At 35.8% G+C, this 24,439-nt stretch overlaps 1 protein-coding gene across 2 annotated transcripts in view; it reads right to left on the bottom strand.

Moving 5' to 3' along the window:
- Positions 1 to 24,439, bottom strand: part of TRIM24 (tripartite motif containing 24) — a 94,761-nt gene that overhangs the window by 24,943 nt on the left and 45,379 nt on the right. The window contains exons 4-9 of one of the 2 annotated variants that reach the window (XM_081244468.1): positions 22,785 to 22,917; positions 16,935 to 17,051; positions 13,679 to 13,793; positions 11,032 to 11,178; positions 4,167 to 4,284; positions 1,381 to 1,649 (exon numbers count right to left, since the gene is read on the bottom strand). In XM_081244468.1, coding sequence (XP_081100594.1) covers positions 1,381 to 1,649; positions 4,167 to 4,284; positions 11,032 to 11,178; positions 13,679 to 13,793; positions 16,935 to 17,051; positions 22,785 to 22,917 — 899 coding nt within the window. The remainder of the gene's footprint in view (positions 1 to 1,380; positions 1,650 to 4,166; positions 4,285 to 11,031; positions 11,179 to 13,678; positions 13,794 to 16,934; positions 17,052 to 22,784; positions 22,918 to 24,439) is intronic. The other variant, XM_081244469.1, reaches the window with a different exon arrangement.

Below are 24,439 nucleotides of genomic sequence, written 5' to 3'. Positions count from 1 at the left end.
ATGTCTTTTCCCATTGAACCCTCACCAAACAAAGTCCTCTTAATTGCTTGTTATTTACTTCCTTTTTAAAACCTGGGTTAAATCAAAGTTCAAGAGGAATAATCAACTGGTCATACTAATATTCTCCTGGATTTGACATGCCTTCTTAATCAAATTACTAGACAGCCATAAACTTCAAATACATCACACCTCAGGCCTTCACAGAAGCAATTTAACAAAATCAGTATCTACATACGCCCACAACTTTTATTCAGGGTTGAAAGAAGAGTCCTATGAAAATCATGTTTTGTAAAACTGCTACCAAAAAATGCTATTATGCCATTTAATTGCTTTTTCATAAAGAACCACATTATATATTCCTATTAGTCCTAGAAAAATACTAGTAAAAAATTTCTACTCTAATGGCATGCTCCTTTTTTTTTTTTTTTTTTTTTTTTTGCTGTACGCGGGCTTCTCACTGCTGTGGCCTCTCCCGTTGCGGAGCACAGGCTCCGGACACACAGGCTCCGCGGCATGTGGGATCCTCCGGGATAGGGGCACGAACCCGTGTCCCCTGCATCGGCAGGCGGACTCCCAACCACTGCGCCACCAGGGAAGCCCTTAATCAAATAATATAGATATTATTCCTGTTTCTTTTTTGTTTGGCTGACAAAAAACTGAGCTAGGTCTTGCTCTCAAGCATAATGACCTTAACCCTTAGCATAACCCTTAGCCTAGCTCTGCACGCTTTTTTTGAGTATTCTTAACACTTACTAATCCCTCTGCCATTTCATTTGTGTCATTTACTGTAAATCAGTTCAAATTCTTCTGAGAAATAGGGAATATAAATTAATAAATAAAAGTAACTGAAAGTAACAATTTGTATGGATTAAAATAAGAATGGTTCATGGAACATTTGCTCAGAAATAAAGTTTGAAAAAGGTAGACTTCTAACGAATCACACCCTTGCCCTTTTCTATTTCATTTTGTCCTAGTTTCTAAGATGCAATGTGGTTTTCTAAACACTGCATCCTTACACAGAACAGATAACCTAAAGTATTAGTCGTCCTGAAGCACTAATATAAGAATCATGAATTACAGGTACACAACTTTTCCCATCAATCATATGCATTAGTTATTTAGGAATGGAATCATTTATCCTCTTATAATCTGAAGATGAAAGAGAGCAGATGAGAATAGATGTCCCAATTAAATAAACCATTAATTCCTTTTTGAGAAGGGCTAAAATCTAGAGTTAAATCAGGGATCCTTAATGTGATAAATTTTTATAAATTCATATATTTAAGTCATGGATGAAAGATGCCTTGGTTATTTTAGGAGCTGCTGAATACAACTGTACTATAATTATCTAAGTTAGGACAGGCCTGCTTCCAAATTTACCTGATGAGAGATGGAAGGTTGCTGGATGGGCCCCTGCATTCTAGGGTTTGGTAAACCCACAGGTGCTGGCCTCCGTTGCACCTGTTGCCTCTGAGCCATTACCTGTTGCTGCATATGCTGGAGTCGTAATTGAGCTAGGCTGATCTGTGTTGGAAACTTGGATAACTGGTTTGAAGATAAACCACCTGGTGGCTGTGAATTCTGTTCCATGACAGGATTCTGCTTAGGCATTTGTGGTTGACTCTCTTTATCTTCGATTACTAAAGAACCTAGTTAAAGAGAAAAGGTTAAGTTCTAAATATTTTCTGGGAGTGAAATACCATATTTTGTAGGGTTATTTTTACTGATCTTCAGAATTGCCAAGGAACTTCTTTTTCTCTCAGGAACCCTTTATACTCTTAAAAATAGAAACCCCAAAGAGCTTCTGTTTATGTAGGTTCTATCAATCAAAATTTATCATATTCGAAACTAAAAATGAGAATTAAAAACATTTTTCCTCACTAATTCATTTAAAAGTGACAACCCATAATAACACATTTTTATGAAAAAATACTTATTTTCAAAAAAATGTAGTGAAGAGTGGCGCTATTTTACATTTTCGAACATCTCTTTAAATGTCTGGCTTAATAGCTGAACTCTCATACCTGTTTCTGTATTATCTAATATATTGTTTAAATATATGAAGAAAATCCAGCCATACATGGATACGTACTTGGAAACGGGAGGCCTCTGTCATCACCTGAAGGAGCCTCAGACCCTACTTTGAGGACTGCTGTTGCATATCAAAACAAAACAAGCAAACCTGACATTGGATCTAAAAACAATACCACAGTATTTCTGATTTAGTTATCTCTCAAGTTCTTTACACCTTCACAGAGTATACTGTTAGTTCTCTGATGGAGAATACTCTGCCTTATAACTATACTGTTAGAGTTTAAAGGTACCTCTAACAGGTGTGGTCCAAGTATAAGGCAAAGCTTGATTTCTTCAACAGCAGAGACTCAGTTAAATGTTTCTGATTTAATAAACATATGCATCCTAAAAAATAGTTATCATTCATTAAATACTTACTCTGTATTAGATACTGCGACAGTAGGTCTATGTATATTGTTAAAGTCCTCTGTACAGATAAGGGATTTAAGGTTCAGAGAGATTGAACAACTTACCCAAAGTCACAAAGATGCTAACTGAATATTCATCCAAATCAACATTTTTCCCTTGCAGTCTTCTATAACATGTTTCTCAGAAGCCATAAATAAACAAGTTTGGGAAACTTGTCTCCTTAGAAGATTTAAAATGTAAATCTCATTGTAAATGGCAATTTACAGAGCTGTATAGGACAGCTCTGAGAAGTCCTACAGTAAAGGATATTGTTTTACAAACTCTTCACAAACAGATGTTTTTGTTTTTGCTGTAGACTTATCTATATATATATATCTTATATATCCATTTATGTGTATAGTTACACATATTCTTAATTTTATTTATGTTTACATTATGTGGTCTATGTTTTAAATAATATGCTTATAAGTACATACAGTTCTACATATGACTATTTGTGTGGATATATAATTGTGATAGGTTCTCTATATAGCTGCATGTATGGTGGAGGGTAGGAGATAGTTAACTTATACACACGCTTTGTATTAAGATGATTCTTTTTAGTTACATAGGTGAGAGTGTGTATGATTCCAGTTGCTTGCTATGTATCAATCAATCAATAAATATGTGCTTCTAGACTGAGCTGCAGGAGTCAACTTATGACCTTTCCTTCAAAGGGTCACCATACTACCATTCCTTCTGTTCTTCCCATGTATGAATGAGGTTTGTGTAAGCCTATTTCTTCCTTTCCTGGTGTGTTCTGAGAGCACTGGCTCTCTCTCCAGCCATTTCTTGCTTTCTTACACAGAATCTAGCTTAAGGAATGAGACAGCAACCATCTTTCAAGATTTTGAAACAAAGTCAATGAGCCCAAAAACTGTCATCAAAGGGAATACTGGTGGTTGATGAAGAATGTATATGGAATTCTTAAATTTCTGTTTCTACAGTCTCCCTGTGAGAAATTAAGAAAGGAGGCAAAAACTGAAGATTTCTTCTACTAGCACATAATGTAGCAAGTACTGCCTGCAAGGATATTTGATGTTACCAAATGATACCATAATGGTAGTCTCCCTTTGTGACAACTCAGTGCGCTCTAGTACTTAAAATTTGGGCACTTATCTGTACGTATGGTGCACTTCAGTTAGGAGGTTAAAAATTACATAATAATTACATAAAAGGCAAAAGAAGAAATGAGAAGTCTTCCCTAGCTAGATAAAGCAAATGAACCATTAGGTGCCTGATGACTGGCTCTCAAGAGTAAGTAAGCCAATAATTGTATGAGAAGTCCTGTTTTAACAGAAAACATTCTAAATATAAAAAATCCTATATTAATGGCAGTCATAAGTCAAGAGTTTTATCAACCATTCTGATAAGTATGTAATTAACAGTACAAGCAAGATTCTATGGGAAAGAAAAAAAAACCTCCTAAATCCAGAAATCTAGACACCCTGTGAGTCAATATAAAGGATGTTTCATATCATCCACATATTTACATGTGTGTTTATATTCATGCATGTGTCATGCATATACACACACTAATGAAATACTAGTGAAAATTCCATGTACTTAAAACAAGATGATAAACACACTTTGGGGGTGGAAGGGAATACATTTTCAATAATCTCATAATCACTAAGAGTTCCAGAAACAAATGGCACTTTGAGAAAATGTACATAACAGCCTACCTAAATTGATAATATTTTGAGCCCAGAAACTAGGATCACAGTGAAATTGGATGGTATTGTTGGTCACTGGGGAAGCATCACACCTTGCTCGAAGGAGGTGCCGTAACCGGTATGTAATCTAGAAGAAAGCAGAGAGACAACTAAACATCAAAATCTTTATTAGCGGGCTTCCCTGGTGGCGCAGTGGTTGAGAGTCAGCCTGCCGATGCAGGGGACGCGGGTTCGTGCCCCGGTCCGGGAGGATCCCACATGCCGCAGAGCAGCTGGGCCCGTGAGCCATGGCCACTGAGCCTGCACGTCCGGAGCCTGTGCTCCGCAACGGGAGAGGCCACAACAGTGAGTGGTCCACGTACCGCAAAAAAAAAAAAAAAACTTTATTAGGCAAATAATTTATTAAGTTCCCAATAAATACACAAAAAATGGTCTCTGTATCAAATGTATGCTAATACAAAATAAGCAATCATATATATATATATAAGTTATAAAAAAGTGGACATACAATGCAGTTTTCCTTCCAAAACATGTTACAAGTTTTGAGGTACAACTCAGTTAGCTATACTGTTGAATACAAAAAACTAACTTTAACTAGCTTAAAGTTAGTTTTTTGAATTATTTAAACTTCACAGAAGCACCAACCAAGTATCTGTAAAATAAAAAATTTTCACAAATTCTGCTCTTTTAGTTATTTTACTTACTCTTTCAAAGAAGGATGCAGAGTTGAGATTAGGTGGCTAATGAATTACAGAAAATACAAATTACTCTCTGCTCAGGAAACATAAGTTCAGCTCATAACTAGGCCTACTAGTGGGATGGCTCTCCTTGCTCCTATGCTGTGAATCTCGGGTCATCACACCACACCCCCATCTCCTCCACACTGCAGTCCTCAGTGAATACTCAGTCACTCTCCCTCAGTCTTGAAGAGTTTAGCTCCTGGCTCACCATCACCAACGCCAACATTACTCCTGTCTTAATTCTTGATGATTTTATATCCATCTAGATGATCTTTCTTTCCAGCTTACTCCCTTCTAGTGCCCAGATACCAATAATCCTACAAACCCTAAAGGTCCTATAAACCTTTGCTCGTAAAATGTTCCCTGTCCTTCGACCTCATCTTACCAATACCCTTACCCTAGCCCTCAGTTTCTCCTTATCCAGCTCAAATCCCAGGGTTAATCCTCATAATCATTTCCTGGTATATACCTTCAACACCTCTTTCTCTCAAATGTCAAACTACACATACTTCCTTCCCTCTCCTCAACCTTTTCCCCAAACAACAACCAACAAACAACACTGGTTAAATTTAACTTTTGACTCACTATGATTGGACTGATAAAGGGACTGACCAAACTTCAAACACAGCCTGCTTACTTTAGGTAGGGCCCTAAGGTTGACGGGCCTCTGGTCCTTCACGTCCCTACTCTCCTAAATGACTATTTCAAACCTCCTTTCTCTTTTCATATCTCCAGCATCTCCTCCCCCATTCTCCATCTCAGCTGATGGTCCTGATTACTGTTCACTGAAAAAACAGGAACAATCAGGGAACTTCCACAAACTTCCACCACTGACCAGTATTAGCGTTCCCTCCTATCACAGTGGATTAACTGGCCATGCTTCTAGCTAAAGCCAATCCTTGCACTCGTGCAATAGTGCCCCACACCCTCTTGCCGACACAAAGACAATGCTCAGCAGTTTTCTCCCCTCTCCTGTATCCATCAAGCTTTCCATTTTACTGCATCAGTCCCATTAATACATAAACATGTTTAACTTTTCCCAGCTAAAAACAGAACTCTTGGCTCCTTTTCTCCCGCCATCAACTGCTCTCTTTTCTGGCAAAACTCTTCAAAAGACTCATCTATAATGTCCCCCATTCCTCTGCTCCCATTCTTCCCTGAAACCATTTAGGCTTAGTAGCTTTTCACATAGGTGGTCACTTGGCCCTCAGGGAAGCATTTTCTTCTCTTGGCTTTGAACAAACTATGATCTCATGGTTTCCCCCTTATTTCACCAGCTGCTATATTTTAAGGCCGCTGAGAATAGGTTTGCGTCCCAGTGCACCATCTCAGTTTCCATTGTTGGTTCTTTCACATCTCCCACACCAGGAATGTCCCAGGGCTCAGTCTTGCAACTGCTCTTTTCTCCTGCACCCACATACTTTAAGTGATCTCATCCAGCCTCACCGTTTATCCAACTCTTAAATTTATATCTCAAGCCTGGACCCCTCTATGAATTTGCACATCCAATGGCTTGCTCAATATCTCTACCTGATTCTCTAACAGGTACCTCAAATTTAATATGTCTAGAAGGGAACTCTTGATCCTTCTCCTCAAGTCTACTTGTCCTATGATCTTCCCCACCTCAATTATTGGCAACACTATTTTTCCTACTGCTTAGTCCTTGGTTCCTTTCCTTTCCTCATGCCTTACGTTCCACCTGTCAGCAAATCCTGTTGGCTCTATCATTAAAAGATATGGACAATCCTACCAATTCTCCCATTATCAACTCTACTGTTACTACCCTGGAAAAGCCACCTCATTGCAGAAAGGTTATAAATAGTCTCCCTTATTTCTCCCTTGCCTTCAACCACCCACAGTTTTTTTCCAGTAGCCAGAGTAATTGTGTTAAACTGTAAATCATATTCTGTCATTCCTCTCCTCAAGTCCCTCCAATGGTTTCTCATCTCACTTAGATTAAAAACCAAAGTCCTCATAATCAACTACAAGGCTCATACTATTTGGCTTTCCAGTACTTCTGACCTTACTCATCCTACTGTCTGCTCTTTCACTGTGTTCCACCCTCTTAGGCCTACTTGCTGTCCATATCACAAATAACTCCCACCTCAGTCTTTGCACTTGCTGTCTGTACTTGTGCTCTGCCTGAATACTCTCCCTGAGTATCTGCATGGCTTGCCTCCTCACTTTCTTCAGATATTTGCTCAAATATCACCTTCTTTAGATAGAATTCCATATCTAAAATCACAATCCTACCCCAATGCTCCCAGACTCTTCCCTTAATTTACTTTTCTCTAGAGCACTCAATACCATGCAATGGTCTACACATTTTACTTATTTTGGTATTGTCTATCTCTCTTCATTAAAATGCAACTTTAAAAATATATTTATTTATTTGGTTGTGTGGGTCTTAGTTGCAGCTCATGGGTTCCTTAGTTGCAGCACATGGGCTCCTTGGTTGTGGCAGGCAGGCTCCTTAGTTGTGGCATGTGAACTTTTAGTTGTGGCAGGCAGGTGGGATCTAGTTCCCTGACCAGGGATCAAACCCAGGCCCCCTACATTGGGAGTGTGGAGTCTTAGCCACTGCACTATCGGGGAAGTCCCTAAAAATGCAACTTCTTGAGGGCAGAGATTTTGCTTTGTTTTCTGTTCCCTTAGTACTCAGAATGCCACCTGATACATAACAGGTATTCAATAAATAATTTTTGAATAAATAAGTTTGCTTCATTCAATTGCTAAATTATCTTAAATAGCTATAATAAATTCTGTGTAAAAAAACGTATTTATTTTGGGAGTATGTAGAATACATGGCACAGTGTTTAGCAAACAGCACTCAACACAATGTTCTTTTGCCTAAGTTTTTCTACCTTTCTTAATTTTTTTTGCATCTTCTAATAATTCTCATTATAAAACATGCTCATAATATGCTAAGCAAAAGAATTATGGCAAAAACTTTCCTATGAGGAGTCATAAACCCTGGCTACTGTAAAAGATAAATAAGGATTAATTAAATATACTTGTTGATCCCTTCAGATGTATCTGAACTTAAAGTCAGGTTTCACACTGAAAACTTAGCTACTGTTCAAAAAGCAAAGGACAAAATTATTTAAAAAACTATGGAAGATGTCAAAACAGCTTTTCAGATGGCAATACTGTATACTGTCTCCTTTCTACTGAAGTTAAAATAAACTTAAAGAAATTTAGTATTCAAGTTTCCAGTCCTGTAAAATATAACATAAGGTTTTGTCTACACTTATTTATAGCTTCTGACAAGAGATGTTATCTGCTACCTTATTTATTTACCATCAATCTTTCATTGAGTTCCTATATATCAAGCACTGGGTAACACAAAATTTTTACCCTTTAAGAAGTAAAAAGTCTAATGAAATTCACAGAAAAATATGTAAATGTAATAATAGTAGATAAAAATCAGTAATAGTATGATGGATATATGCATAAGGGCTTTGTAAACACAGAGAAGGGTAATCCAACCCAGTGTTGGTCATGGAAGGCTGCCAAAAGGAAAGGAAGACACATCTAAACTGAACTGAACCTACAAAGATGAGGATCTACTCAAGAGAAAGAAAAAGCATTCTAAGAAAGGATAACAGTACCCAGGCAAAAGATCATGACATTCTGAACCCTGAGGACTAAAAGCAAGGAACTGTCGATGAGATATTCAGGAAACATAAAGAAAGTCTTTGAAGATTAATTATATGGGAGGACAGGGGAAAGGGAGTAAAAAAGATTGTGGATTTCCCTTTTACTACCTATACCTTAACAGCTTCCTAATCACTAGTATTATAGAAATATCTATTGCTAGTAAAAAGAATAACTGTGTTTTACTCTCCTGGTCTCTTCTGTCGGTATTTCTTGCCTTCCTTCTAAATAATATAAGGATAAACTCAATGTTTAACAGACGACAGAAGAATCCTAAGGAAGTACTGTGAAAATGTTTTAAAATATATTTAAAACTGGACTTCTAGGGCTTCCCTGGTGGCGCAGTGGTTGAGAGTCCGCCTGCCGATGCAGGGGACGCGGGTTCATGCCCTGGTCCAGGAAGACCCCACATGCTGCGGAGCGGCTGGGCCCGTGAGCCATGGCCGCTGAGCCTGCGCGTCCGGAGCCTGTGCTCCGCAATGGGAGAGGCCACAACAGTGAGAGGCCCGCGTACCACAAAAAAAAAAAAAAAGGACTTTAAAACTGGACTTCTGAAAGGATCCTGCTATTCCGATGGGTTTGGTCTTTTACTGATTATAATTCCTATAGCAAAAAAAAACGAACTAAGAATTACAAGCTAAGCTTGAAATTTCAGGCCAGTAAGACGTTTCTTTTTAATTTTTAAGCATATAAAAGCCATCATTAAAAAATAACCTTAGTAAACATGGCTATATTTATGAAGCATAGAAGCTCTAATGGACAGAGTTGCATAATATAGTGACTTCCCAATTTTCTGAGGTTAAAAATCCTTCTAAATGTTTAAAAGTAATCACAAGCCTTAGCTCTGCATTCACTATAGGTAAATTATTTTGCTAGCTATATCTGCTGCTAGTGATGCGCTTGGGTTCCACAGGCTTTTAAAAATTAAAAAACACAATTTAGTAAATCAGGAAGCTGGTAATACTGGTTCCTTATGCTTCACTGTGTTTATTTTCTCCTGTGTATAATATAGAGAACAATCTTCCTCTCTCCTATTTCAAGAGATCATTGTGCAGATTAAGTAATCCCATCTTCGAGTTTTTACTGTTTTCTTTGTATTATAATCACAAACAAAATCATAGAATAAAATCAGAGAAACAAATTCTTAAACTGATAAGGAGATTGAATATCTGATTGCGTGAATAACATGTTTTCTTACACACATACAAATAAAAATATTCATAATGGGTCTAGTTGAAAAAAAGACAATTCTCTCATTTTCTCCTTTTATCCCTGTTTCGTTTGACTTACAGGAAAATATAAGTAACAGAGAAGGTATGTACTGTATAGAAGCTGTTTTTCATTACACCAATGAAGCAGTAAAAAGGAAGAAAAAGAAAAAAAAGACTCAAGATTGACCACATCATTGATAATTATGAAAGAAAAAAATCTTAAGAGTTGAATACAATTCATGATTAGGAATAGTTACAAATCAGTTTTCTAATAAGTTACTCAATATTTGAACCTAGTTTACAGAAGTTTATCCTGAAGTGCATTTCCTTATTACAAAATGGTCGTAGAAAATTCCTTTCACAAAACTGAGTGGGTGAACAGAAAACAGATTTGGATGTCATAATTTGATTTCAAAGTGTAAATCTCTGTGGAATCTTTAATAAAATAAGAGTAAAGCAGGAGTTTTTAAGAATGCTTATATGGTGTGACTTCCACGGCTGAATGTCTTCTAGATCCTTGCTACTAACGGTGTGGTCTACGGAGCAGCAGCAGCAGCATCACCTGGGAGCTCGGCAGAACTACAGAGTTTGGCCTCACTCCACATCTACTGAACCACCTGATTAGTATGCAGTGACCGTATTTTCAGTAGCAAGGTTCTAGACTATTCTGAAAACAGCTGAACAAATGAGAGCCACTTTTCTCTAGCAATGGGGTTGAAATATCCAGCACCATATATCACTGACAGAGTAAACAACGTAGTACAGACAAAAGGAACACAGCCTCTGGGTTCAGGTGTCCAAGCTGAGTGGCCTTAGGCATGTTACTTAACTCTGTGCTTTGGTTTCATCACCCATACAATGGATGGATAGGTATACCTATCTCATAAAAATGATATAAATGTTTAAATAAAATGTTACATGGAAATGCTTAGGATCAGTGCCTGAAACACTACGGGTGATCAGGAAATGTTTACTCTTATCATTATTGTTAGTATTAAGTTCAACTGTCACTAAGACAGAGAAAACTTGGAAAAGAACAAAACAGGAGGGATGATGGTAGATTAAAATTGAAGATACGCCTCAATCATGGCAATATAAGGTTTTTGAAAACCAAAATATTTTGATTGATAAACATTAGAAAAAGGTAAAAAGCATTTAAGTACAAACAGACTAATGAACATTTCTAAATTTTAAGCATTCTAATCACTCCACTGTTTCTCTCTGTATTTTGACAGTATGTTAAATGCCACACTGAGTTCGTCTTACCAGTCGCTTGCTATAAAGTAATGCTGTACTGCTGCCACTGGAAACTGCCCATTTAGAAAAATGCATGACATGTTCCAACTGTTTAGAAAGTCCAGCCACTTCCTGCTGCTGTTGCATAAGTTTCATTCGATGATCTTTTGCAAGACTCTGAAAAAAAAAATAGTTTCAAAATTAGTTCTGCAGGGCTTCCCTGGTGGCGCAGTGGTTGAGAGTCCGCCTGCCGACGCAGGGGACACGGGTTCGTGCCCCGGTCCGGGAAGATCCCACATGCCGCGGAGCGGCTGGGCCTGTGAGCCATGGCCGCTGAGCCTGCGCGTCCGGAGCCTGTGCTCCGCAACGGGAGAGGCCACAACAGTGAGAGGCCCGCGTACCGCAAAAATAAAAAATAAAATAAAAAATAAAAAATTAGTTCTGCATGTAACATATATTTTAATGGTCATCTTCAGATTACCCAATTAGAATAACCACCACCTCTAAGAACCCAGGTGATAGTAACTTATCCCTTGGTACAAAGGCTCATTCTCACTGAAGTAAAAACCGTGCCCCCAGTGCTGCAGCCACCACCGACGCCACCCTGCCTCTGCTGCCTGCCCCTTCTCTCCAAGGCCCGTGGTCTGGTTGTACATATTTTGGGATGCAGGTTTCTGTTCATGCATCTTCCAGTATCCAAAGAGGTACAAAACCGTGGATTAGCTATAATACAGTAAATGCCCATTAAATTCAATACTCACAAATAAAATAGATGTACCATCCAGCAATCAAGTAAAGTTACCAGATCACATGATTTACTCAAGCACATGATTTCACCTTTTAGGCATTCTTATCCTGATTGCAACTAGTTTGTGCTAAGTCATGCCACGTGGTAGACAACATTTATGCTTTGTGTGTAGTAAAAAAAGGAAGCATGTAATTTTTGTCTATTGAAAATTACCATGGGAACCAACTGATATAGTGACTAATGGTACCAATGCACTCTCAAAAAAACTACAGAAAAGCAGACTATAGAATTTCTCTAAGGGAAGTATACAAGCAAGAACACAGGTTAGTCAAAAGTGGAAGAAAAACCCACTGAACCTGTGCTGTTTTAACGGTCTCTAACCCCAAATCTCCTTTACCTGGCAAGGAAAGGAGGAGAGAACAGGACGTTCTACTAGCTCTAAAAAAAAGTTTAAAAGTAACATTGCTACACTCCAATATGAAATTATATCCTGAATAGAGAAAATGAACCAAGATCCTGGCCCTAGTTGGTTTCAAATTTGGAAAATACACATATGCTAAACTGAATTAAGTCATTGCAGTGACTATCAGTGGCTCTGTCATATCTAATTTTAAGTCCAGAGATAATTTACTTATTAGGCTATTTCTGACCTCTGTAAAAACTAAGCGTTACTTTGGAGACATTCTAGAAAGAACAGAAATTCTGTTGACTTTTAGGGATGTTGCAAATTGAGAATCAGAAGCCCAAGTTTCTTGGTCTTCTATAGTAACAAACTATTTGGGTCTTAAGTCTTAGTAAATACTGACTACATTTATTCGCCTTAAAGAAGGATTCTGTGAACCAGGAGACTGGGTATGAAGACTGAAAGCATATATATATATATATATATATATATATATATATATATATATATGCTTTTTTTTTTTTTTGCGGTACGCGGGCCTCTCACTGTTGTGGCCTCTCCCGTTGCGGAGCACAGGCTCCGGACGCGCAGGCTCAGCAGCCGTGGCTCACAGGCCCAGCTGCTCCGCGGCATGTGGGATCTTCCTGGACCGGGGCACGAACCCGTGTCCCCTGCATCGGCAGGTGGGCTCTCAACCACTGCACCACCAGGGAAGCCCCAAGACCTTATAATTTTGTCAACTATAAAATAAAGATGTTGAACTAAATTTTTTCTATAAGGCTTTTTAAAAAATCTTCGAACATCAGGATTCTTTTATTCTCTTCTTAATTTGCATCTCTACTGTTAAATTCTTTTTGCACCAATATATTAAAAGAATACCAAAATATCATGCAATTAATATTATGTTAAGATACCACGTAGAAGTTGTAACCTCATGTTATTTGAGTCAGACACTGACTCTGGATCTTGACCTTCATGAATGTAAGAAAGCTGATTAAGTTAGTAATATTTTTGTTACCTGCAGTGACAAACAACTATCTTAAGTGCCTTGAGCATCTCTCCCTGAGTACTGCTTTCACAGTTAAGACTGCTGAGGTAAAAGGCACATCCTTTTACCTAATTTCTCATAAGGTTAAATGTATATATTTGAGAACTAAATATAACTAACTTAATGTAACTTTCTGAAAAACTTTGCTCAATTGCACTCTTTTGGTGACCTAAAGCTGCCAGTTCAATGAATCTCTGAAAAGATTCATCTCTTTACATCTCTTTAGTATTTACTAAGCTCCTCCTTCAAGCAAGGCATTATGCTTTGTGCTCTGAAGTAATCAATAGGATTAAGACATTCCTACTGTATCATAAAGGCGTAAACTGTCAGCTACAAGGTAGAGCCTGAAAATGGAGAAAAATATTACTGAATCAAATGTAAACAATTATATGAAAAAGGCTGATTTCAAATTCACAAATACATGAGAAAATACTACGTTAAATCACTACAACATACTGTCCCATTAACAGTAACTTACCTCAAGCTGATGCAGTAGAGCTTTTCCTTTTTTATTTATTTCTACCATCAATGTAAATATGGCAACTTTAATATCCTGTTCCACCTGCTTCTGATTTTGATTTACTTCAATTATCCTGAAAATTAAACAAAAGGGGGAAGTCTAAAATCTAAGGCAGAAGAATTGTTTTACAATATGTAATATTGATTTTCTAAGCCCTAAATTAGACCAAAAAGTTTTCATCTCTTAAAAGCTCAGCTTTTTCTAAGGGTCCTTCAGTTTAAATAGACTTTCTTGAAGATGAGATAGCAGAAATATTAATTCTTCCAAAAGACATAGTCAATTCAATATTAAAATCAAAATGTATAAAACTGCAAGAGAATGAACACATCTTAAGAAAACATTATTTGGAAAGATTATGACACCTGGAAAAATTCTCAGCCTAAAAGGATGGACAAAAACATGATTTATAAACAAGATAAGGAAAACCAGGACTGAATGAGTTCTACTGTACTCACTGCAACTAAGAAGTAGAAAAGCTTAAATGTGTCACTATTATCTTAGTCATCTGAACTGTTACCCATTCATTATATCTGAATAAAAGCAGAAAGACAATAATAGTAGTTTGCTACTTTTAATAACACATTTGTCTTGAAATAAGCAGCCAAGTAACTATATGTTTTTATCAACCAGCATATACATTTTTTCCTTTGATTAGAGAAAATGGGAATGCTATTTTCATGGAGATCAAGATGGACAGGAAAAAAAATACATAGCATTATACCAGAATATCTTATAAAAGCAGAAAAAGAATAATGAGGCATCCACCATCAAACATTCTGAGATAAATAAAAGGCTTCATTTCTTCTGTCTGCGTATCTTCCAAAACTTAAGATGAAGAGGGCAGGGATTTTATTCTCTGTTGGAAATTCTTTTTTTTTTTTTAATTAAAGTATAGTTGATTTACAACATTGTATTAGTTTCAGGTGGACAGCAAAGTGATTCAGTTATACATACATATATATATTCTTTTTCAGATTATTTTCCCTTATACGTTATTACAAAATATTGCGTATAATTTCCCTGTGCTATATAGTAGGTCCTTGTTGGTTACCTATTTTATATATAGTAGTGTGTATATGTTAATCCCAAACTCTTAATTTATCACCCCCCCACCAATGTTGGAAATTCTTCAAGATAATTATTTGACATCAATATTGGCTAGAGGATCAAGGAAACCAGATAGGTCTAGGAAGCAAACAATCTCAAAACAGACAAACAAACGAACAAACAAAAAAACCAACTAATTTAAATCCTCATGATGGTAGAACAGGATGAAAAAGGGACAAGTAATGCCATGTTTGCACATGCATAAAGATGAATTAATAGCAAAGTCAGTCCAGTAAATTTAATCCTTCTATAATCAGGTAGCTATAAAGATACAAAGAATTAGCACCTAATCCAAAGAGTCTTTAATTTTTACCACAATTCAAAAACTAAAATCCTTCCACAACATAATGTATTATTTTATAAAAAGAGCATAAACTACTTTTAAAAAAAGGTAGAAAAAGTATTTGGAAAATTCACACTATCTGATTTTTAAGACTTACTATAAAAAGCTCTAGTCATGAAGAAAGTGGGGTATTAGCAAGAAAGAAAAGCACAATGGAAAGAGAGTCCAAAATAATCTCACACATATATGGTCAACTGATTTTCAACAAAGGTACCAAGGCAGTTTAATAGCAACAGGATAATCTTTTCAACAAACAGAACAAGTGTTGGAACAAATGAATATCCATATGTTAAAAAAAAAAAAAAAAAAAGAGTAAACTCTGGCCCATAGGTCATACCATATACACAGTGAAAGAGTAAGAAAAAAGTCAAAAGGGTGAATTTCATCAACTGTGGATCGTTTATATAAAATTAGTTATTTTACAATTACTACTGTTTGCCACTAGATGGTAGAGATTATCTACCCTTATCATTCCATAAATATTCATTATATATTTTCAATTACTCAGATACAAAATTTTAAACCCACCAATTATATCAATTTGGCAAAAATACAGTACTGTTATTAGAATATGACAAAGGAGATAGTATTTGGTCAACTACAGTTCTCATGTGAAAGAGAAAGGTAAAATGAAATGAGAGCTGATAACAAAAGAATAATAGAAACTAAAAGACACACAACAGAACTTTTATTATCACAATGTATAATAGATGTAATAATAACACCAGGGAGTCAAGAAAAGGTTAAATTATGTTTAAAATCTCCTTTAAGGAAAGCAGGTAAGCCAAGGAATTCCTTGGAAAAAAGTACCAAATGCCCCACCCTAGCCATGTTGAAAAATGATAAGAGTAACAGACTGTGACGACTGATCTTAAGGAAGATGAACTACAAAAAGGCTGATATACTTTTCCCTATGAACAACATTCAAAGCCCCTGCAAGGCTTCTCTTATTCAGGCTCTTTCTAATAAGCATTTCTATCTATTTAAGCAGTGACATGTTACTTTCATGTGCAAAACAACAAAAGAAAGGGGACATGGGATTTCACAGGTGTTGTAAAATGTCAGCATGTGCCTCAAATGGGATGCAAAGGGGGGTACTAGGCAAACTCCCTCCTCCCCACAGAGGTCAATGGTTTGCTCTCCAATCACTGAATTTTAGGACATGAGCCTTTGGACAGTTGATGATTTACTCCCTTGGAGGACAAACAGTATAACAAGCAATATGTAGAAGCTGTTTAAGTATTGTATCTGACAAGGAGTAAAAGGTATGTGAAACAGTTCAACAAGCCCTGTCTCCTGGTGTTCTATGATCTCTGCCTCATTGCAGTTAAAAGCTGACAGCTCAGGGGAGGCATCTCTAAGTCTAGCAATCCTTAAAATAGCAATTATCTATCTAATTAAGTGTTAAAATATTTTACAGTACTATAAAAATTGTTTTGTTTTTAAATCCTGGCATTTCTTGGATAATTGGAAAACACAAAATAATTAAAAATTATTAATACTTACCTGATAAATGAGCTGTTATTAAATGTAGCTTATTACCATAATAGTTTTGAAATTTCATGGCTGAAAAGAATACTTTCCAAACTTCCCAGAAATCCAAAGTTTCTGGAAAAGTCTTATCAACTATGTGTTATTAGACCCATCTGACAGCTTACTTGGATGTACTTCACCATGAGTTAAGTAAAATGTCTGTTCTTAAAGTTAATATACTTAACACATTATATATAGATGATTTAAGTAATACCATAAATACAAATTTACCTGTTTTGGATCTGATTTCCTGTGAATTTTATGTATTTTGTTTTTTCCATCAGTTTGGTGATTAGTGTATCTATGATCACTTTCTGATTCTGAAAAGCTTCTTCTAGAAATTGATATCTGAAAAAATAATAAGCAATTTATTTCACACAAATGTCTGCCTAAAATGAGGAAAAGCCCCAAAGCAAACAAATAACTAATAGGAAACTATTTATGAGTATACAGGATATAAATAATAATCTTTAAAAAATATCAAATATATCCATAGAAGGCAGGCTCCCCCACCCAGATTCTCTCTTAAAGGGGGAGTCTTTACAGATATTAATCATGGACACTCTATTTTTTTAATTTCTATTTTAAAAATAAATTTATTTATTTATTTATTTTTGGCTGTGTTGGGTCTTCATTGCTGTGTGCGGGCTTTCTCTAGTTGTGGCGAGCGGGAACTACTCTTCATTGCGGTGCATTGGCTTCTCATTGTGGTGGCTTCTCTTGCTGCATCTAGGCATGTGGGCTTCAGTAGTTGTGGCGTGCAGGCTCAACAGTTGTGGTGCACAGGCTTAGTTGCTCCACAGCATGTGGGATCTTCCCGTACCAGGGCTCGAACCCGTGTCCCCTGCACTGGTAGGGGGATTCTTAACCACTGCGCCACCAGGTAAGTCCATGGACACTCTTTAAATAATATTTAAAATCTGAGAAAAACACACATTCAATCATTCACAGTTTTACAAGCTTAACAGGCTCCCTTGGCGGACCTGGCAAAAAGTAATTATAGATAAATATCTATGTAGATTTATTAACTATTTTGCAATTTCATAATTATGAAAGTTTGATGCTTTGTAAACAAATATTTTGAAGATCACTTTTAAATAACAGGTAGTTGTGCTACAGGTCACAAATAACAAATATTGCATGCTTTTAATAAATGGGGGGAAGTGAGGGGATGGGGGCAAAACTCCTGATGTTATGCCTTGCATGTGACAAAGCTTCAAGCAACAATATCATAAAATAGTTCAATTTAAAAAAAAATTGACTTGAAAGTTAAGATAACCTCTGACAAACTATGTAAGATGACTCCAAAGGAGCTCTAGAGAAACAGATGATGTGTAAGATACATAAAAAGTTTTATTAAAAGTTTTTCATAGGGGCTTCCCTGGTGGCGCAGTGGTTGAGAGTCCGCCTGCCGATGCAGGGGACACGGGTTCGTGCCCCGGTCTGGGAAGATCCCACATGCCGCAGAGCGGCTGGGCCCGTGAGCCATGGCTGCTGAGCCTGCGCGTCCGGAGCCTGTGCTCCGCAAGGGGAGAGGCCACAACAGTGAGAGGCCCGCCTACCGCAAAAAAAAAAAAAAAAAAAAAAAAAGTTTTTCATAAAATGCACAAAATACATTATTTTACATAATGTGATTTAAAAGTGTGAGTGTAATTAAATCAGTAAGTATTATAAGTAGGGTTGCCAGAGTTAGAAAAAAGGGGGAACACACACTTAATAATATTTCTATTGGATTTCTTTTGTACATAATCATATCATTTGTAAATAATGACATTTAAAATTCCTTCTTAGGTGCAAGTTTTTTTATCTTAGTAAATTTTTTTTTGTTATACACTCTTTGGGACCCTAATACAATGTAATTATTAAATGAAATGATCAAACTGGTCATCTTTATTTAGATTTATCCTAAACTCAATGCAAAAAATTTACAATATTCCATTATGATGTTTTCTAGCTCTTTTCATAGATAATCTTTATCAGGTTTGAGAAATTTTCTTTTATTCCTAGTTTGCTAAGACTGTATATCATGGACATACATTTTTTCTTGACTGTTTCTTCTGCCTCTGTGGAGATGGTCATATAATTTTTCCTTTATTCTTTTAACAGGACGAATTACATGAATGATTTTCGAAGGTAAAATGAACTTTGTACTCCTATAATAAGGCTAACTTAGTTGTGATTATATTATCCAAAAATCACAATGCTCCTGGGCTTGGTTTCCTAATGTATTTCTTAGAAATTTTAAGTTCATTTCATAGGTAAGACTGGTTTATAGTTTTCTATTTTGATTTCTCATAAAACAAGTTGGAGAGAATTCATTCTTTACTGTTCTATGGACAAGACTGTATAGGAAAGGCATTGTTTTAACCTTATCTATTTTGTAGATTCATCAGTGAAATCATTTGGGTCTATAGTTTTCTTTGTGGGATTTACACTAAATTAAAGGACTGTTCTGATCCTCTATTTTATATTGTGCTAGTTTTGGTAAGTGTATTTTCTAAGAATTATCCCATTTCATGTAAAAATTTTCAAATCTATTGACAAAAAACTTTTTTATATTTTTAAATGCCTGTAGAAAATGTGGTGATGCCCCCCCTTTTCACTCCTGGCATTGGTTTTTTGAGTCTGTTTTCTTTTTAATCATTCATAAAGAGATTTGTTAATCTTTTGAAAGATCCAATTTTTGTCTTTGATTCTGCATTGTATTTATTGTATCCTTTTTGCTACTTACTTTGCGTTTAATTTGCTGCTTTTTCTAACTTGAGATAAATGTTTAGGACATTTACTTTTTATCCTTAATATCTAATATATGCATTAGCGGTATATATTTTCCTCTAATCATGGCTTTAGCAGGATACGTCGAGGATAGTATTTTCACTATCATTCAGATAAAAATATTTTCTAATATTCATTGGAATTTCTTCTTTGATGCTTTATTTAAATTTATTTTTAACTGCTTATCTTTGAAATAATTTCAAAGTTAGATTTGCAATAGCACAGAGATCTCACATATATCTTTACAAAGATTTTCAAATATTTCCTCAGCAAAGTCCTTTAACTCCTTAATATTTAGTATGCATTTCCTAAAAACAAGGACATTCTACTATGTAACCACGGTATAATTACTAAATACCGGAAAACTGACATTGAGATAATACTTTCATCTAATCTACAGACCATTCTCCAATTATGTGATTTGTCTCAATAATGTCCTCTATATCATTTCCCCTCTCTAGTCCAGAATACAGTCCAGGATCATACATCATTGCGTTTTGATATGAATTACATTTCTTCATTTTCAAATATATGGAGATTTTTCTCATTTATTATTGTTTTCTAGATTGACTGCATTGAGTTTACACAAGAATTTATATGATTTCGATCTTCTGAAATGTAAAACTGCCCTGGCATATGGTTAATTGATTTTTTCCTTTTTTATGTCTGGAAATAATGTGTATTATTGGGTGCAGTGTCCTAATGTCCATGAGGTCATTTGCTAATTGTGTTTTTTGACTCTTACTGAAATATCCTTACTGAGTTTTAGTCTGCTTGTTTTGTCGATTACTGAGAGAAATATGTTAAATTTCCCACTATGTGGATTTGTCTCTAAGTTCTGTCTTTCTTCTTTATATGTTGTAAGGCTATGAGGAATATAAATTTAGAACTATTATATCTTTTAGATAAAAAGAGCCTTTTATGGTTATAAAGTTTCTCTCTTTATCTCAAATAATGTACTTTGATATAGCAGCTTACCTTTGATTAGTGTTTGTATGGCATAGCTTTTCTCATCATTCTTTTTATATACTTAGGTTTTAGATGTTTCTCTCACAAAAAGCAAGTAGCAGATTCTCTATTTGCTTTCTTATCCAGCCTGGAATCTTTTAATTTGGAACATTTTATCCATTCACGCTTATTATAATTACAAATATATTTAGAGATGTACCAACTTATAAATCCCATTTGTTCTTTGTTCCTATTCTCTTTTTTGGCCTGTGTTTAGACTAATTAATTGTTAATTTTTCTACTTCCTCCCTCTGTTATCTTGATAATCATATTGACTTTTACTATTTGCTTAGTGACTACTCTATGCATTAAAAAATGCAGATCTTAACTTATCATCTAAGAATAACTTGTAGTTTCCTACCTTCTTCCTAAGTGATGCATGAACCTTAGAACGTGAACTCCATATCCTCCTAACATGTCTGTGTGATATTTAACACACACAACACACCAAGACATTACTGTTTAAGTCAACATTTAGATTTACTCATACTTATCATATTAGCCATTCTTTCCATCATGCATCACCTACCGTTTTTCTTCTGCCTAATGTGTGCTTTCGTGAGTGTTTACTGCGGATAACTTCTCCCAGTTTATTTTGTCTGAAAATGTCTTTCTTATGAACCTTCATTTCTGAGGAATATGTGCACTGGGTATAGAATTTTAGTTTTATAGTATTTTCTTTTGGCACTTCAAAAATATTACTTTATTTTTTAATTATCCTGCTGGGGAGTTATGGGGCTTCTTGAATATGGGCTAGATGTCTTTCTTCAGTATTACAAAGTTCTAAGCCATTATATTCTGCCCTCAAATGTTGCTTCTTTCCCATTCTTCTCTCTCTTTCTTGGACCTCAATTATACCCTGTGTTACATCTTCTTGATCCCTTTTCCGTTTTCCATCTTTCTGTTTATCATGCTTCATTTTGATGTTTGCTTAATTTTCTCCGAGTTCATTAATTCTCATTTCCTGGCATGTCAGATCTTCTCTTAAACCCTCTATTGAGTTAATTTCAGTTACTGTAAGTTCTAGACATTGTTCACACTGTCTTATCTCCTAGCATATTTGGTTATTTCTAATTGTGTGCTGAACCATTTTGTAAAACTCATTATTAAATAAATCTGAGGTCTAGGATGATGTTTTCTTCCTCCAGGGAGGATTTACATTTTATTCTACCAGGTACCTTGGGGCACAAGCAATAAGATTTCAATTTAATCCAACTTGGGGTACTGAGAAGATCTGATTCTGCACTTTAGTTCCAGTGAGGAACTGTAATATTTACTAGCTCGTTCATCTTTACCATAGTAGTGTAGACTTTCAGAATCCCAACTCAAGGCAAGAAGAAGCCTTTAACCCCTGTGACCCTGAACTCCAATCCCTGTCTTTCAGCCCTGTGAGCATATTAAAAGCACCCCTCAACCTCTAGGCAAATGCTTCCAAGGGGAAAAAAGCCTGTACCATTCTCTGTCCCCAATCCAACCCAATCCTGGTCCAATAATTCTTTATTATCAAGCTCTAAAAATATCTTATCAATGATTTCTGTATTTTTTCCATGTTTTCTAGTTACCCTCACTGGTATGGCTGGTCCAAATTACCTAGTCTGCCATTATTGGGAGACCTTTTTCAACCAATTATATCTGTATCAGTTTATCAGAATCTTACTGTTTAATTCAGTTGTTGCTAATTCAAATGCCTACGGAGGACAGGTTTAAAAGTAAGCTTTGGTAGGAACTATGATGAATTAGAAGAGCATGCCCATCCTAAAGAGGACTAAAGTAAATTCCAGTCAAATACTGACATGAAAGTGTTGAATATATGGGACCTAGGGCTAAAACAGATTCAATTTTCTTAAAAAACAAAATAAAAAAACCAGAAAACAAAAAACAAAACCAAAGCCAGAGATCTAAATGTTTTTTTAAATGTAAAATCTTATTTACAACGCTGGCAACTAATTCCATATAGTCTTAAAAAGTGCGTCAGCCAGTGGTTCTCAGCTAGGGTGATTTTGCTGCCTAGGACATTTGGCAACGTCTAGAGACATTTTTTGGTTGTCACAACTGGGAGAATGCTACTGAAATCTAGTAAACGGAGGTCAAAGGTGCAGTTAAACACCATACAATGTACCAGATAGCCCCCACAACAAAGGCAGCAGCACCAAAGTTGAAAAGTCTTGAACTAGGCCAACATACTGATGGCCAAACAAAACATTATTTGCAGATGGCCATTTGGCTGAGGTGCCAGCAGCCGTCTAGTCCTCATAAAGCTGTATTATAAATCTATGTATGTAGGAAAGATGCAGGTACCTGTGCTCTTTATGTTCTAATAACTGGCAGTCCCGACATGTCAGTTTGTCACATGTTTCACAGTAAAGTTTCAGCTGCTCCTTCTTATGAAAAGGACAAAACACTGGTCGCTGACTGGTCACACCAACTGCCTCTGTAGAGACAATGGGAGGCAAAAGAAGAAAGTTAACATAACGGAATAGTAAATAATTATTAGATTGTTCATTTAAATTCAAGTCCACTGAGATATAAAGGAGCTACAGTTTCACTGATACCACCATTCCCAGCAGGTTTTACAGATGATAAAATATTAAGTATTTTTTGCATTTCTGGAGGAAAAGATAAATGAGCTTTCCACTTTTCAGTGTAAAAATTAAAATTAATTCAGGAGAAAAAGAAAGTGTGTAGCTAAAAAGATGTTTTATGAAATTAAAAAATCTTAATAGCCCAGATAAGTGAACGGAACCAACTGGAATGTTTTGTATTCCAAATGTGAAAGTTTTTTTTTTTAATGCAATGCAGAAAAATCTAATAAAAATGTATAAAAGAGGTGGTAGAACAATTATTTCCCCACTTTTGCAAAATTCCTAACAGAGGATACCCATTAACACAGAGATAATCATAAAGTTTACACTATTACACTGTAGTCATCCACATAACTTCTTAATAGTTATCTAGAGTGGAGATAAAACTGGGCAATGCTTATGTTACAATGTTAAATAGAAAAATTAGAATACAAATAAATACAATGACTGATTAAACAATACCAAGGTAAGCTGAGAGGAATTAAAAATAAAATTAATGAACTAAAAAATATATTGAGGGTAATTAGATAAATTTAGGGATAAAAACAAAAAGGTAAACTACTATTTAGTCATATCAAAAAGGGAAAAATATATAAAATTCTGAACAAAAATAGGAAAACAACCAGATAGAGAAAATTAGCAATGTATTAAAAGAATACTAAAAGCACAACACATCAAGACCAAATGGAATTAATTCCAGCAAAGCAAAAATGGTTCAATATTACTATTGTCATAGCTCCCTGCACCCTTCTCCTTGAGGTTCATATCATCTGGGCATCACAGATGATGGGTGACCATACATCCTTAGTTGGCTTGGGACATCCTGGTTTGTACCCGTTCTTCAGGAATAATTATTTATAGAGCTTCTGATTTAGATAATTATGACATCATGTCATCCCTTTATAGACTTCCTCTATTCATGAAGAACTTCAATCCTGAATCATAGTCATCCTCCTAGCCCTTAGTCTCATCATCATCCTGGATGATTCAGAGGTCCACAGAGAGTACCACATAAAGACTTCAGACCTTTTCATCTCTAGAGACCTGTACTTCATTTTAGCTACTTATTCCATTTCATACACACCATGGTCCCACCCTAGATTTATTGTCCATTACTGTTCCATTTCTCTAATCATATATTCAAATATCCCACTCTAATAACTTCTACTTTCTAACTTCCCAATTCTTAGTTAAACTACTCTCACTGTACCTCACTGATATTTCTAGTCCGTAACCATTTCTTTCGCCCTGTCAACTGACACTGTCAACTTCACTTTCTTTATACAGTTAAAATCCCCAAATTCTTCATGTCAACACATGCCTATATCCACATCTCTTATCCTGTGGAACTTCTAGAATGTTGGTCCGGCT

Source organism: Mesoplodon bidens, assembly GCF_964165515.1.
Source record: "Mesoplodon bidens genome assembly, chromosome: 9".
Lineage (NCBI taxonomy): Eukaryota > Metazoa > Chordata > Mammalia > Artiodactyla > Ziphiidae > Mesoplodon > Mesoplodon bidens.
Note: the sequence above shows the minus strand (reverse complement) of the source record. Positions and strands in the feature narration are given on the sequence as shown.